This window comes from Diuraphis noxia, unplaced genomic scaffold, assembly GCF_037042655.1.
Source record: "Diuraphis noxia isolate RWA-SAM2 unplaced genomic scaffold, SU_Dnox_SAM2 contig0002, whole genome shotgun sequence".
NCBI lineage: Eukaryota > Metazoa > Arthropoda > Insecta > Hemiptera > Aphididae > Diuraphis > Diuraphis noxia.
This window is the reverse complement of record NW_028301712.1, coordinates 20,294,343-20,310,973: the sequence shown is the minus strand read 5'-3', so window position 1 is coordinate 20,310,973 and position 16,631 is coordinate 20,294,343. Positions and strand designations below refer to the sequence as shown.

At 25.6% G+C, this 16,631-nt stretch overlaps 1 protein-coding gene and 1 long non-coding RNA gene across 5 annotated transcripts; one reads left to right on the top strand and one right to left on the bottom strand.

Moving 5' to 3' along the window:
- The first annotated feature begins 104 nt into the window (after positions 1–104).
- LOC107162287 (uncharacterized) lies at positions 105–16,621 on the top strand. 4 transcript variants are annotated; one of them, XM_015509122.2, is made up of 12 exons: positions 107–479; positions 3,877–3,989; positions 6,391–6,698; positions 10,306–10,549; positions 10,630–10,898; positions 10,966–11,174; positions 12,422–12,501; positions 12,611–12,683; positions 12,766–12,905; positions 12,976–13,171; positions 13,234–13,473; positions 13,634–16,621. In XM_015509122.2, exons 3-12 carry the CDS (start codon positions 6,561–6,563, stop codon positions 16,068–16,070), a joined length of 4,026 nt encoding a protein of 1,341 aa, XP_015364608.2. In that variant the 5' UTR covers positions 107–479; positions 3,877–3,989; positions 6,391–6,560; the 3' UTR covers positions 16,071–16,621. The 4 variants fall into 4 exon arrangements, with proteins under 4 accessions (XP_015364609.2, XP_015364608.2, XP_015364607.2 ...); XM_015509123.2 differs by lacking the exon at positions 3,877–3,989 and having other exon boundaries at positions 105–479; positions 13,237–13,473; XM_015509121.2 differs by lacking the exon at positions 3,877–3,989.
- LOC149058196 (uncharacterized) lies at positions 8,447–9,163 on the bottom strand. The gene is made up of 2 exons (XR_016190125.1): positions 8,749–9,163; positions 8,447–8,682 (listed from the first exon to the last, which is right to left on the bottom strand). It is a non-coding gene; the product is annotated as an uncharacterized LOC149058196 (long non-coding RNA).
- Positions 16,622–16,631: the final 10 nt, after the last annotated feature.

Sequence of the window (16,631 nt, the reverse complement as noted above, 5' to 3'; positions counted from 1 at the left end):
AATTATTGTTCTCTGTAAGAAGTAAGACTGTAAATATCGATTATCGATATTCTGTTCGTCGATGTTACTGTTAACCATAAAATCTTACCTGCAATATTGGTTACAACATTAATGTTGATGGTTTACGGACTTACGGTCAAAGACTTTACAATTTAATTTTTATCATAATAATTCACCTATTCAGTAATTCAGTATTCATGAGTTCATGAAATCATGACGTTCAATAACAATAATATGGAGTGTTTTGATTAATCGATTGCCATTGCTCATTTCACGTTGTAAAAATTGTTTTATTTTTTTTAAAATTTTTTATGGGTAGACACCAGATAATAAACAATCATAACAAATTTGAGATTTTTCTTTCATGTGTGTTACGTTTAGATGTCACATAGTTGTGCTTTATAATTTCCGTGAATATAAAATTAAAACGTAAAAACTATAGTCCTTTTATATTTTCCGACGAGAAGTAAATTGGCGAAGTAAGTTAAACTAATTATATTTTGAAATTCAATCATCTTTTCAACGCTTTAGACATTTAATAGTTTGTTATACATTTTAATACACCGTTAAATTGATTCAAAAGTTAGTTAAAATACCTATGTAATATTTGCCTGAAATGTTCACCTACTTGGTTTCAGTATTAATATAAAAATATTACTATTGAAAAATTAACATTTTACCTGATACCTTGTAAGTAGTAGTATTTGATTAATTTTAAACATACTACAAAATCTTAAAAAGTTGTACCTATTGTAAAATGATTACTTATTGTTGGCGTTTTACTCTAGGTAGTTGATATGTGTTCTCACATACTGCCATATTTATTATCAATATTTATGTAAATCTAATACACATTGGTACCTAGCCTACCTATCTAGTTTATAATGAAAATGTTCAGTAATAGTAGTTGATTTTAATCTTTAGTTAATAAACAAAGGCCTGGAATACTAATAATATATTTTGTATAAAAATGTACAAGTTAAATAACGACATGGTTCCTGTCCCTCAGAATACGGAATATAACGTTTTGAAGCTATACAATATTAGTATATTACTATGCACCATTAGCAACACTTGTTAAAATCACATAATTATCAATATATTATTACATTTTTATTTTATTAATTTTAGACCCTTGATAACATAGACCATTGAGCTTCACAAAAAATGAAACTATTGTAAAATATACTATTCAATTTTTAGTCTTGTTACAGATAAACTAAAAAAGACATATTATATTAGCAATATGATGAGATATGTTTAAAAATCTAGTGTATACATTCAATGATTAGGTTATTGTTAATAAATCAATTATTAAAAAATCATCCATATGTCATTTTAAAATTTTGTGATGACAGTCTTAGATTGATTTTTACTATAATCAATGTGCATGAGACAGAGACAGATATTCAGTTAAGATAAACTATTGTGCAGTTTTCAATATAATTACACATATTTTATGCATTATGACTACATTATTTTGGTCATTAAATGTATTCACATATATATAACTATAAACTAGTGGCGTCATTTTATTTTACGATAGAGAGCATCATAATTTTTAACCAGTCCAAATAGGTAACTTAAACAAAGACTGCTTTCAAGCACATTCTACTAACATTTTTATCAAATTACCATTCCCAACTCATATAATTTATAAATTAATATTTTATACAATCGTTGCAGCCCTTTTTATTAACTAGGTAACAACATCATTTGCAAATATTAAGTATCAAACTGTAGCAGATATTTTATAAAAATAATTGTACTTACAAATTAAACTCAATTTTTTGTGATGTAAAATAATATTTCATCTTTACTGCTTACTGGTTAAGTTTTGTCTGTTTATAAACATATTGGAAATTGTTTATAATTCTCGGGTATTTGATTTAATTTTTATTTTTTATTTTTTTTCACAAGTCTGTTTTTTGCTGCACTATCCATTTTTTTTTTTTTTTTAATTTTAGTTCATACTAAAAATTAATGGACACACAACGAATAAATTACATTTTAGTATATTAAACTGAATTCAAAACAATAGAAAATATTACATCATACACAATTGTCATAAAGTTAATTGAAGTCTAAAATTAATGATAAATAAGATTATCGATCGGTTGTTCTCTTCATCTTACAAGTATGTAATTCCCGGACGAAAAGTCAGGCATGGAAATAGTTGGACAAAAAGTCCGGATTCATTTTTTGATTGCCGGACAAAAAGTCTGAACACATATTTAGTGTCGGACCAAAATTCTGAGCATACAAAATTGTCTATTCAATTTTCATTTGTAATTATAATGTACCTTATATTATATAATATTATTATGTAGGTATAATATATACACGTATATACACATGTAATATTATATATATAGTCAGTTCATATATAATTATTGTATTAGCAAACATAATGCGTAGATCAAATTATTAATTTATATCTGTAAATATATCGTATTGGTAACTTTAAAAAAAAAATATTAGTATTGTATTATTATTACTGTAGACTATATTTTTTAAGACGTATAACTTTTTTTTTTAATATTATTATTATTATTATTATATTTGGATCAATGTTTGTATTGACAATTTTTTAAAACATATAACTCATTTTAAATTATTCTCATTATAATTATTGTCGATGTTTTATAATATGTTATCTTAAAAATCATAATCCAGTGAATTTTTGTTGTATTTACGTTAGGAATAAGAAATAAAAGAATAAGAAAATATAAAAATGTGTTCGGACTTTTTGTCTGGCAATCAAAAAATAAATCCAGACTTTTTGTCCAACTATTTCCGTACCGGACTTTTTGACCGATTACCAAAGTATGTAACATACCAAATTATACGTTCAGCAGATAATGTTTATCTCCATTAGTTTAAAAATTAAAGCAAATTGAGCTTTTATAAAATTTTAAGTTAAGATTATTATCTAGGGTATTTCATAGGATTTTAATTATATTTTAATTTTAATGCAATTTATAAACATTTTAAATATTATATACATACAATTTACGATTTTAAAACACTCATGTTATCGGCTAAGTGTAAAATTTGATATGTAACGCACAAATGTCAATGTTATATCCTCTTCATTTTGAAGTTTAGAAATAAATCTATATGGCATTATGATATTAATTATTGTTGTTGCACTTATGACATACAACGGTCGAACAATATATTCCTTTTGCTTCATAAAACACACATACAACTTTCACGCACATTCTCACATGTGTCTAAACATACCTAAATATTTTCCAACTATTAATTATTGACTATCAATTTATCATTGTGACGATAATTTCTTAACATACAATATGTTTTTTTTTTCAAAATATTATGAAAAGGCACGTTTTTTGTGTTAATAAAATATAATAATAGTTAAACGACTCATGTTGTCAACCCCTCCACAAATGATGTCACTACTTCAAACATTCATATAAAAAGTACAAAAATTCTTTTATATAGGAACTTCCGTGTTTTTAAACTAGAAAACTAAAAGTTTGATATCATTCAATGTTTTTGATAGATTAACTATTAAAATATGATCTATAAATTATTTTTGTAGTGATGATCAAATGTATGCAATTGATAAATACTTATCTATATCAAATTGTTTCTTTAATGTAAATTTATGGATTGTAATATGGGACTTATAGATTTTTTTTATTAATTCTATACAATAATCCACATTCCATTTAGATAATAATTTGAAAATTTGATACAAGAATAAATATTTTTATTTGACTTATGGTAAATTATATAATATATTTTTCTGCTTTATACGTAACATTTATTTCGGGATAACACTTAGCTAAGACAAGTATAATATTTGGTATTTTACTAATGATGATATCAATATTATTCTTAAACCAGAAAAGTATCTTGTTTCTCTGTTATTCAAAACAAATTGCTATCAAGATTTTTGGAAAAGATCAATTACTTAATAATTAGTATTAAAGAAGTTTTGAAGATCAATTTTATGCAAGGTAAGTAGTTCATATTATCTAGTACAATATAGAGTAATCTGATTAATTATGTACAATTTTATGACAATATGAATGTATTAGAATTACCAGTGAATGCACTTATTAAAATAAAAAAATTAACAGATACCTATTTACATAGTAACATATTTAAATTTATTAATAATAATACACTCTTGAACAGTGTTGAATTTTAATTCTCTAAATAAGATAATGTTATTTTTTTATATGTATCTAAGTTACAAAGAGAATGGATTTTACCTGTATGTTATTATTTAATGAAACATCTTATAAATTAAAATGTATTATGTATTTATTTAAAATAAATTATTACTACCTATTAAATATCAATGTGAAGTACAAAATGTTATTGGATAATATAATGTCTTTAGGATTAATAACTCCTTAAATAATTTTAGTTTAACATCAACGTGATATTCAACAACTAAATTATCATTATTTTTATTTTCATCATTATATTATATTTATTTTTTCTACCTCAAGTTCTTTTGCCAAAGAAGATTATTTTCCAACAACATAGTATTTTTTTTTAAATTATTTATTAAAATATTAGAAATCTGTTTGTTTTAACATTAGGAAATTTAGTATAGGTATATATATACATAATCCAACTTGCAATTCACTAACAGCACCTGAATATTTATTTTTATATTTATAAATATATCATTTTATACTTAAAAGTAAGTTTCTTGATCAGTTTAGTTTTAGTTGGCATTGAATATTGTCTGGAAGAAAAATGATATAATACCTACTTATGATACGACTTGATAAGTTTTTAAATTATGGTAAAATATTTTGTCATAGGTTTAAACTAGTGAAGGTACTGCAGTTAGTTATAGATGTTTATGAAGCTCTCTTCATAGTTTGTGATTTTAGTTTAAGTTGATGATAAAAATTTTATATAATTTGGTAAACAGATATTATCAAATTATATAACTAACTAGTCAATGGATAACAAAATTAATGGCATTTAATACTATTTTATCTATTTATTTTCTACATTATCCAATTTAAAATAAAATATTGAATATTCTAGTGGTCAAATTAATGTTTCTGAATCCTATATACCAATATTTGTATTTAGTATCACTTCTAACTTATTAAAATCCTTAAAGAAAAAATCACTGTAGTGAGTCATATGATTGGACTTATTTGTTATCCTTGTTATTATTTACTATAATTATTTAATGTGAAATGTAAGATTTCTTTAAATTGATTTAGTAATAGGGCTTTATCTGAAACCAACATCTTTCAAATAATAATTTCAACATTTAACTCATTTTATTTCTCACTGATGCATGTTTGTATTTCTATTAAGATTATCAGTTGATAGCTATCAATAATAAAATATAATAGCTATTCATTTGAATTTGAATGCGACAAACATATTGATTGCTATAGGTGTATTGGTTACTCTGTAAATAATTAATACCTAAACGTTTTCATAAAATAATTGACCATTTTAGGTATTTTATCAAATATATAGTAAATATGAATTTTATAATAATATATAAGGAGTTGTTATATACAATGATTTTTTAGTATACTAAATACTGAATAGTATTCAATGTGTTTTTATATTAAATACTATTGTATTAATAATAATTAAAGCAAAGTGACTTAAGCTTTTAAATGATACATCGTTATATTTTGCAATACTGAATATTATACTAAATATCACCACTTTGGATATTAAGGAAAGGTAAGTATAGTAAAGACAGAATATTAATTTATGTATTTATGACATATATTTTTCTAAAATATTATGGAATTATATTTTATAATTCTGTGCCTAATTAAAAATATTTTGTGCTTTTAAATTTTTTAACCATATTTTGAGACCTTTGCTTAAGTTGATTAGTTAATTAAAATAATATCTAATCAAACAAATTAATGTATAAAAACAATTCCATTCTTAATGACAGTTTTATAAATAGGTTTTATGGCAATTCTAATGTTCAAAGTCTAATTAAATAAATATTCATTAATATAATTACATTTTTTAGAGATTCTTACAAATTTGTCATTGTTAATTGTTATGAAAAATGTATTAATTTAAGTCTTAAATATCATGTAAAATAATTACTACTTTTCTAGGCCGTTCCTAGAAGGTTAAGGGCTCAACCCCCTTCTCACAACCCCATACATTTGTTCTGAGTATGACCTTATTATAATACCATTTTAAGAAATACATGTTTAAATTCTTCATCTACAAATAATTGTTTTATTCAAAGTCAGAAAGTAGACATTGAAATTTATGTGACCTGTCAACTTGTATGCATATATAACAAAATAATTCTATCCATGAAAATGGATTAAATGATAAATTAGTGGCGGATTTTTTATTAAATAATAAACAGTAAAATATATTGTTGTTTTTCAGTTGTTTAAAATCCACTACATAAGAAAGATCCTTCAATTGAAGTTACTAGAAGAGCATAATTTCTGATAAGATTTGATCTTGAGTGCAGTGATAAAACTATAAATTATTTTATTTTTGCAAGATAAATTTTGTTTTTTATCAAGTGTTTGTTTTACAACTTTGCTATTTCAATGCATTATCAAAATTTTAATGATTTTGATATCGAATCAAGTTTTCAAGAAGATGAGAATGTTGTCATTGACAAACCTTTTACTCCTGCCAAACCTCTAAAATCAGCATCTCCACCGCCAGTACGTTCAACATTTAAGGTAATAATGTTTGTTTATTTAAATTTATTTGCTTATCAATTGTTCATATATTATATTGATGTATTCAACTAGGTATTTCATAAGATAACATTTTTCTATTTTACTATAATTATTTCAGATATGTTACTTTTATATATTTATAACTGATTATAATATTTTATTTAAATATTATTCATAATTCTAAATCAATTAATATGTATTTTAAATGTAATTTATAATGTATTAAAGTGTTTACTTACTATGTTTATATAATTGAAATAGTATTATTTCGTAATGATTAAATAAAATTAGATAAGTTATTAATTGATTTAAATTTTTATTTAAAAGTAGTCTAAACATTTTTAATTTTATTTCATGAATTCTTCTTAACTATTTATTACCTTAGATTAACTACAAAAATTGATTTGTACAATAAATTTAATTTAATAGACTTACTATGAATAATTTTTGATTTGAAATATTTGATTAATAAGCATTGTATTAAATATTAAAAATATATTATAGCCTATAGGTCAGTAGACAAAATGATCAAAAATTGATCATATAAATATGTTTGCCCTAATTTTATACACGAGTATGTTTCGCTAAATGATGATATCTTTTCTAATGCACCTAATTATTTACGTATTTATTTTTTTTAAATCAACTGTTTGATATAAATTAAGAACTACTATACCTATACTATAAAATAATTGTAATAAGGAAATTTACCTCATAATACCATTTTTAAAGAATTAATCCATTTATGATCTGTATTAATAACAAAAAGATTTTGTCCTAAACTAAATTGTTAGTTCAATTATTACTTAAGTACTTCAATTCTTAAACATAATGTATCAATTAATAGTTATAACTTATAAAATATAATTTAATATTATCTGTAAACAACAGATGAAATGAAATATTAGAATATAAGCCATATTGAAATCGAAAGTAAAACTATCTGTAGCACTAATATTATTGAACTAATCTGCTCAAACTGAAGAATGTTTTGAATATAAAGAAATTATTTTCTAATTTTTTTGACTGCAGCAAAAATAGTAATATTAATAAACATTGAAACATGCAATTAAAACATAAAATTAACAAATTCACCAGATCAAGAATAATGCTATTTTGATTTTTTTAACTGTTACCTATGATAGTTTTTTTTTTCTTAAACTAATTTGTTTTGGTATATGACCGTTATGTGTAATTATTTAATGGAATATGTTTATTCTAAAGCGTAAGTATAATTATTATTATATGATTTAACATTAAACTATACTTTATTTCTTTTCTTTTATGAGTATTATAATTTAATAATATATTTTATATTACAATCCACGTAGTTTCTAAAGTACATAACACAAATTATTCTAAATGTTATAATTAATGGAATTATTTATTCTTCAATATTGTATTTTATGGTCTTGGTGGACAGAAGTGATCACTTATTACTTATTAAAGGATTATTTTTAAAATGCATTATAACATTCAACATATTTTCTAATAATCCTAGATTATTCTTAAAATCCTTTTATAATCACTTTTCCATTTTTATTTGTATGATTATTTATATATGTATATATATATTTGTTCTAGAATTTCACATTCCCATTGATTTAACACATGTTTTTATCTTTTAGTATAAATCTTACCACTGCTGAAATAACTAGAGAAACTATTTATTTATGATATAATACAAGGTGTGGCGTAATTGACTCCCATATTTCCGAGGCATATTAAAAAAAAAAAGATACAAGATATAGAGAAAAAATGTTTTTATGGAAAGTATATTATTATAATTTATTTTTTTAATGTTATCTTCCAATTGAAGGCCTTGAAAAGTGATACACATATGGAGTCATTCTCAAAAATTTCTATCACTTGCCAGCATATTGTGTGCAATTCTCGTGTCTTCATGGAAAGAGATCAGGGGACCATGAAATATTTCTTGTCAAATGATGCAAAAATGAACGGCAGTATGGACTGTGTCTCTGTTCTGTTGAAACCAGAAGGCATCTTATTTTAGTATTCATTCAATTTTGGATGTAAAAAATCATCTTACATTAAATTTTGAAGAATCAATTTGAACTCACAGTAACAGTGACTCCGACCTCTTCAAAAAACCTAACCAGATGATGCTTAGCGAGAACAAAACATACCAAACAGTATCTTTAGGACTGTGAAGAAGTTGTTGGTGTATTGTTTGTGATGTTTCAGCTACTCAGTAACAAAAATTGTGCTTGCCTTACCGTGCCAAAAATATGAAAATGTGTTTCTTCACTACTCTACACAATGCTGTTGAAAGGTGCAATTTTTAGAATCACTATCGCAGTCCCACACTCGGCATTTTTTAAAAATGTCTTGATAACAAAACCATGTTGTTAACTACAACATTACATGGTGGCAACTGAAAACCTTATTGGTTACCTTATGTAACTAAATAAAACACTAATCTAATCAGTCTGACTATGTGCCAATGATTACTTGAAATATGGGAGTCCATTATTGTGCGCTGTCTATATAGTATATTATATTGTATATACTACTACAATATTCTTCCTAAAGACTGATATAGATTGAAATTGATACAAATCTGAATATCTTTTTATATAGATTTATTTAAATCAGTCGAAATATTGCTGATGTGGGAATACGCATATTAATCTTTTAAATGCAAACACAATATGTTAATATTGCGTTAAATTGTTATATTGTCCACTCATAGATGATTGTAATGTTTAGACTTACATGTTTCTTAATACATTGAAATTACATTCTTTCATTATTATAAATTTATAACAAAAATTAATATACCATATTATATATTTTATCTTAGGTCTTTTTATATTTGCCTAAAAGCAACCAAAACATTTGGTGTCATTGGATGTTAAATAAAAATGTTATCCAAGCAAATAAATTCTGCAACAGAGAACTTTAACTTAAATTGAATGTAAATTTGCTATTTATTTTAGTATTTATTATTTTTAAATTAAAAAATGGTTATTTCAAGTTGCTTTACCTAAACTTATCCCATTCCATGTTCTTCATAACATTGGTTATATAATGTTTTATATAAATTATATTTAAATTGTTTTTATAAACATGAAAACTAGATAAATCAACATGTATCTCATATTATCTTTTAGTTTATAAACTGTATTTTAGCTAGTTGTAGTTTAGAAAAATAAAACACATAATATTAATATGTTAGAAAGAATTTTTATTATTGGTCATTAAAATATTTTTAGTGAATTTCAAAATAAAATGTTTGAATCATTAGTTGAATTATTAAATTTTATTATTACTAGTTATGCAAAATATAAATTGTATAACCTACTGTATTTATACTTAAATGTTTACCTGTAATTATTGACAAAGCTCTAAAAAAAATATGCAATTATATATTTTTTTTTTATAATTGTTATTTTGGTATAAATGAAATTAAATTAAGATACCTTACAATGTCATGAATTATGGTATATGGTTTGATCAATGATAAATATGTATTTTACAAAGAACTAGCTGTTTCTGCATTTCAGTTAATTTCTATATTAATGATAATATAAAAATAATAAAAATAACAGTAAACAATTTATATTTTAAAGTTAAAATTTTTTAGGCTCCCTCCAATTTATCTCGAGAAGAACAGTTGTTATCTACGGTTGTTCACTTGGATAATGGTACAACTGGATATTTAATAACTTTAAACAAAACAACAGGATCATGGTCATGTCACGCTTGTTATCCATTCAAAGTTCCATCTCTGTCATTGCTCGAAGAACATTTAACCAACAAAATGCATTTGTTAGAAATGGGAAAATCTTGTTTTCCCGCAAAAAACTTTATCCGAGCATCTTCAGAAAGTAAATATATTTTTATGCAAATTAAATAGTTCAGCATACATTATTGTGTGATCTAAATTTATGTGATGTTATTGGAATAGCTGGGATAAGTGTTGGTATGCCATCAATGGTATCGGGTGAACCAATACCACCAGGAATGGAAGACGAAGTGGTTAATGTGTTGGCCCGTATTCAAGCTACATTGGATTCAATTTTTGTACCATTAATAGGCATAGAATTTATTCTTGAATTATTACCGTCTGAACCAACTGAAGAACCTAGGTACATGTGTGCATTGTGTGACAAACGAGGTGATCCAAGAACTTTTCCTAATCACTTGCGAAGCTTTAATCATCACATGGCGTATTTGGTAAGTAATTTATTTATAAATTGTCAACATTCGTTGTAAAGTTAAAATTTTTAATTTTAAACCCTAGCGAAGATATTTTAGATCATTAGCCAGTGCATTGGAAAAATTAAACAAAGTGTCTTCTAAAGGATTTCAAGAATTAGTATTTCATGTTATTGGGAAAATAGAAGAAACCTATGGCCGAATGAAACCAATAGTGGTTGATGCAAGTCTATTTGATTTATCTACTGAAAAAATAAAAATCTTAAGACAAGTAAATAATGGAAAACATATCATGTAAGTAAATCAAAAGTATTAATTCTTTCATAATCTAGGGAAATATTAGATATGCTTGACTGTTTAAGGGCGATTCTTACCATGTCTGGTTAATTGCCCGTTAACGGTTAATCAACGGTTAGTGGGATTTTTATTGACAGAATTCTCCGATTAAGTGTCCGTTAACTTTAACCAGACATTTTAAGAACGGCCTTAAGGTATATTTTATGGACATAAGTAAGTATAAGTTATAAACCCTTTTAAAAATGTATACTATAATATTATAAAAAAATGTAAATATACAATTTACTACTAATTAATAATATGTATTCTCTCTTTAATGAGAGCATGTAAGTTGTGCACATATAATATATACTGACTACCAAGGCCTTATTTCCTCCTCTTCATAGTTAGCTACTCCCAAAGCTACCTGTTGATTATTTATTACTGTACACAATAACAATGTACACTGCCAATCATGACCGTTGGTCACTACCGTCTGATGGGGAGTGCCTAACCTATTCTTTAGGTGTTGTGCAGGGATATGTAGACCTGATCAATTTTGGTCTTACCATGGCATGCTCTCTCATTGAACTTTCAACCCTTTTAAAATCTATTTGATTGTGTTGCTGTTATACTGATATAGTTCAACACCATAATAAATACTTATAATTACTTTTCCCCTTACTCTTAAATATTATTTATAAAAATAATATTGGTATTTAGAACTCTTATCACATACAAAATGTGTCATTATAATTTTAAAGTTGTTTAATTGCCATGCAAAATAAATTGAACTTCAGATGGTATTAGTAGGTTTTCACTTTTTATCATTTTCTACTCTATCATCTTAAATGTTATCATCTACCAAAATCTTTTATTGCTAGCATAAGTACAGCATTTTGTATATTTACATCTGTAATTTTACCAAGCCTTATACAAATAACTACATGTCTGTAACAAATAGTGATAGACTATTTGGTTACTCAATCAATGGATACTATTCATGTCATAATTAGTAAATATTATGTAAATAAGTTGTAAAAAATCTTTTACTGATATTTTTGTGTAAACATTAAACATATACTTATATACAATCATAAATATATTACAAACAACACATTAAAATTAAATATTGTCTGACCAACACAAAAATAATAACTGCAAACTATGTATTTTAAAGAATAAATCCACATAAACTATAAAGTCTAGTAAAAGTTCAAAAAATTTTGAATATTTGTTGTACATTATGTTTATCTTTGATACAGGGAAAGTCAAGAAGACCTATGGATGTTAGATATGATAAAGCCAGAATTTGTTGAAAATCCTTCACTTTTACAAGAAAAATGTAAGTTTTTATGTCTATTTATCCTAATATCATTAGTTGGTCATTCTCATTAGGCTTAAGTTTATTATTAAAATTTTTAATGTTACAATTTTAAATTATCTATTTTAAGTTCCTTTAAAAAAAATAACTGAAAAAAATAAACGTGAAGAAGAAGAAAAACAAAAGGCAATTAAAGCTGAAACGTAAGTAAAATTATATTAAATATCTGGCACTTATTTCTATTACCTTACATTCATTAATATTCTAATAATTTGTGCATTTAAGGTCATTTAATAAAAATCCAAGAATCGCTGTTAATAAATCTCAATTGCGCCCAAAGAATGATAAAGAAGAAAGTGATTCTGATATAGAATTTGTTGATATTAAACCAAATACTGAATCCAAACCAAGAAAGCGTATATCAAGTAAATTTGTCATAATACTTATCATAAAATAAAAAAATTCAAGTCTAAGTAAATAATTATTCATTTTCAGGTAGAGATTCTAAAGATAGGAGACGTAGATCACCACCTAGAAGACATCACCGTTCTAGAAGTCCACTTCGTCATAAATCACGTTCAAAAACACCTGCAATGGTTAGACCAAGATCCCGTTCACGTTCTTTTGGGAGATCTCGTTCAAGATCTCATTCGCCTTACTACAACCGTAATAATAAATACTCTAGTCATCGGTAATTTAATACTAAAAATAAAAATAAATAGCATTTGTTAGTCATTATTTTGTTTGTAACAGAAGGCGTTACAGAAGCAGAGAAAGAGATGAATCATACAGAAGAAAAATTTCCCCTCCACCAAATGTGCATTCTATGCACTCTATGTCGGGTTATGTCTCAGGACATCCACATCCTAGAATGTTTTATGCTGCACCTTATATGTCTTTCCCAAGACCGTTTATGAGGTACCCTTCAACTAATCAACCTAGGTTCTACTCTCCAGATATATATTCAGCCGAATATCATACACAAAAAGAAAGGTAGGATTTTTACTGATATAAATATAAACTATGGTTATAATAGGTTTAATTATTATTATTTTAAATTATGTTTACAATAAGTTAAATTATAATTAAATTAAATTATACTCACAATAAAATTAATATAAATGCATGTTTATAATAATGTTTTGGTTTTCAGAGGTACGAGTAAAAGAAAAAGATTGATACAAGAATACGAAAAGGCTGTAGAAGAAATGAAAATTGAAATGGAGAAGAAGTTAAGTTATCATGAAAAAAACCCTGAAAATCATCCATTATATCCAGAGGAATGGAAAAAGTTTTGGAATCGGCGTTTTAAAGAATTGCAAATGGAGGGTAAAGATCCAAATACTTATGATTTTAAACCCGAATGGATCCTTTCATGGAGTAAACGTACACAGGAAATGCATGAAGAGGAAATCAATGAAAAGATGGAAAAACTAAAAAATAAAATACTTGGTGATATTAATATGGATAAAAGTTCTTCAGAATCGCCTTCCAGAGATTCTCCACCTTTAAAAGATAAAAAGTCGATGATTGATTCAAAACCTAGTTGGCACAATATTCCAGTTTCAGAAGTTTTTGAAAGGGATTCTGATGTTATAATTAACAAACCATCTAACGATAAAAAACCTCGAGTTGCTGGGGCATCTCCTATTAATTCAGATTCAGAGGATTCGATAAATGAAATCAATGACCATAATAAACCTAGGGAAAAGATAAAAATTGAAAATCCATTAAATGTTATTACCGTTCTAAGACAATTGAGTGTATTGGAAAGTCAATTAGGTTTATTAGCACCTAAAATAGTAGATTTGTTGTCTAAAGGTCTTGTGATGGAAAAAATTGAACCCAAATCCTCAATTAAGCTGCTGACTCCAGACAATTGTGTGATGTTTGAAACCGTAAAGGAAAAACTCAAAGGACAACTTTTAGCAGGTGTTGTCAAAAGGAGTTTGGTAAATGCTACTATGTTCTCTATTCGCAACATTGAAAAATTGATGCAGTTAGCCCCTAAGTTTATACCAACATCAAGCATGTTAAACTCTACGCCTCCGTCCATACCCACGCCTATACCCACAACCATACCCACAACTGTACCTATATCTAAAACTGCTCCAATTATAGTGCCCGGAGTTGGAGTTATTGATAAAATGGCTATTGCTCAACAAATAACTCAAGCATTACTAGCACAAGGTAGAGTGGATTTATCACAGAATGATCTAGAAACTCTCATAAATGCTGTTGTGGGTATGGCACAGTCAGGAGATAATATTCAAGGGGCAAAGAACTTATTAGCAAACATAAATAATGGAGATATGTTAAAAACTGCTTATGAAGAAGTTGAAAAAAAGGAAGAAATTGAAAAGATAAATTTAGACCAACTATCTCAGGGTGACATCATTAACTTATTGAAAAATTTTAGAGACTTGAATACTGATGAACAAGATGGACTTATAACTTATTTAAAAAAGTTGGGAGAAAAAAAACCAGAAGAGGTTAAAAAATTGAGAAAGTACATCGACATGGGACCATCTAACTTAAAAGAAGTTAGTTCTATGTTTAAAGATGATGATGATGATGATGACAATTATGAACTATCAGACGTTTGTAAGGCTGTTAAGGAAAAAGTTAGTGATCAGAAAGATGGAGACGTAAACAACATGGCTGTTAATTTTGAAATTACTGAAGAGCAACAGAAACTTTTAAGTAGTATAAAACATTTTTTACCAGAAATAAAATCTGATTATAGTTTGGAACCTACAAACACTCAAATTCAAACAACTCCTGACCAATCTTATTACAAAAGTCCTAACATTGAACCTCAGACTACTTCTTATTCTTTAGATCCATATTCAGCTAAAAATAATGACACTAATTATTCTCCACAGCCATCAACATCCACTACATTTTTAACAGACCAACCTGAAAAATACAATATTCCTCTAGAAAAGCCTAATAAATACAATAAACCCCAAGAACAGCCTAATAAATACAGTAAACCACAAGATCAACTTAAAAAATACAATAAAAATCAAGAACAATCTAGTAAATATAATGTACCTCAAGAACCGCCTAATAAATACATGGCGCAAGAACAACCCAGTAAATACAATATGTCACAAGGGCCACCTAATAAATATGATATAAATTCTCAAGAGTTGCCTAATAAATTTAATGTACCTCAAGAGCCGACTAATAAATATATATCTCCAGAACCGATTAATAAATATATGTCTCAAGAGCTGCCAAATATGTATAATATACCTCAAGAGGAACCCAATGAATATAATACTTCTGAAGTGCAATCTAATGAGTATGATATATCTCCAGAGAAACCTGATCCGTATTCAGCTAACCAAGTAGATAATTACAATGATCCTTATTCACAAAATCGAAGTAATAATTATTACCATGGGCAACATCAGGATTCTTATACTAAATATCATCAAAATGCTTCCAGTTATTATAAAGGTAAAAATTCTTATAAAACTAATAATACTTATCCCGACACATACCAAGGAACGCCTAGAGAAAATAATAGGAACAATCGATTCAATCGTGGTCAAAATAACCGATTTCAAGGCAGACGGTAAATTGAATAAATAGATTTTATATTAATTAATTAAATTGATTGTTTTAGAGCCTAATTAAGATTTTATATGTTCATTAAAAATTATGCAACATTTTATGTTCTATAAGTATTTAAATATTTTATTGTGTAAAGATCAATGATTTTCTCATCATAATTGTTCAGTAATTAACTTATTTTTAATAAAATACTTCATTATTTTTCATTATTGTATTATTTTGTTTTTCAATAACTTGTGTCAAAGTTGAAAACATCCTATGCAAAATATTAAGTGTAACATTTTTTTTCTTGTATTTTGTATGATATTTGGAATTGTATATTCTATATATTATACAACAAATTTTAATGCATATTAAATATGTCAATATTTTAAAGTATTAATACAACTTGATAAAATTATTATGTTATAAAAAATTAATATCTATCATAATTTATAAGCATACCTATAACTAAATGTTTAATAACTTTACATTTTTACCTGATATTTTAACTGATAAGCTATAGTATTATTGTTTACAAAAGTTTTAATTGAATACATATGATTACTAATTTTAATGTTTATTTT

Coding starts and splice junctions, on each gene's coding strand:
- LOC107162287 (XM_015509121.2), top strand. CDS start 6,561: ATGCATTATCAAAATTTTAATGATTTTGATATCGAATCAAGTTTTCAA. Junction 12,502..12,610: donor TTCACTTTTACAAGAAAAAT/GTAAGTTTTTAT, acceptor ATCTATTTTAAG/TTCCTTTAAAAAAAATAACT. Junction 12,684..12,765: donor AAGGCAATTAAAGCTGAAAC/GTAAGTAAAATT, acceptor TGTGCATTTAAG/GTCATTTAATAAAAATCCAA.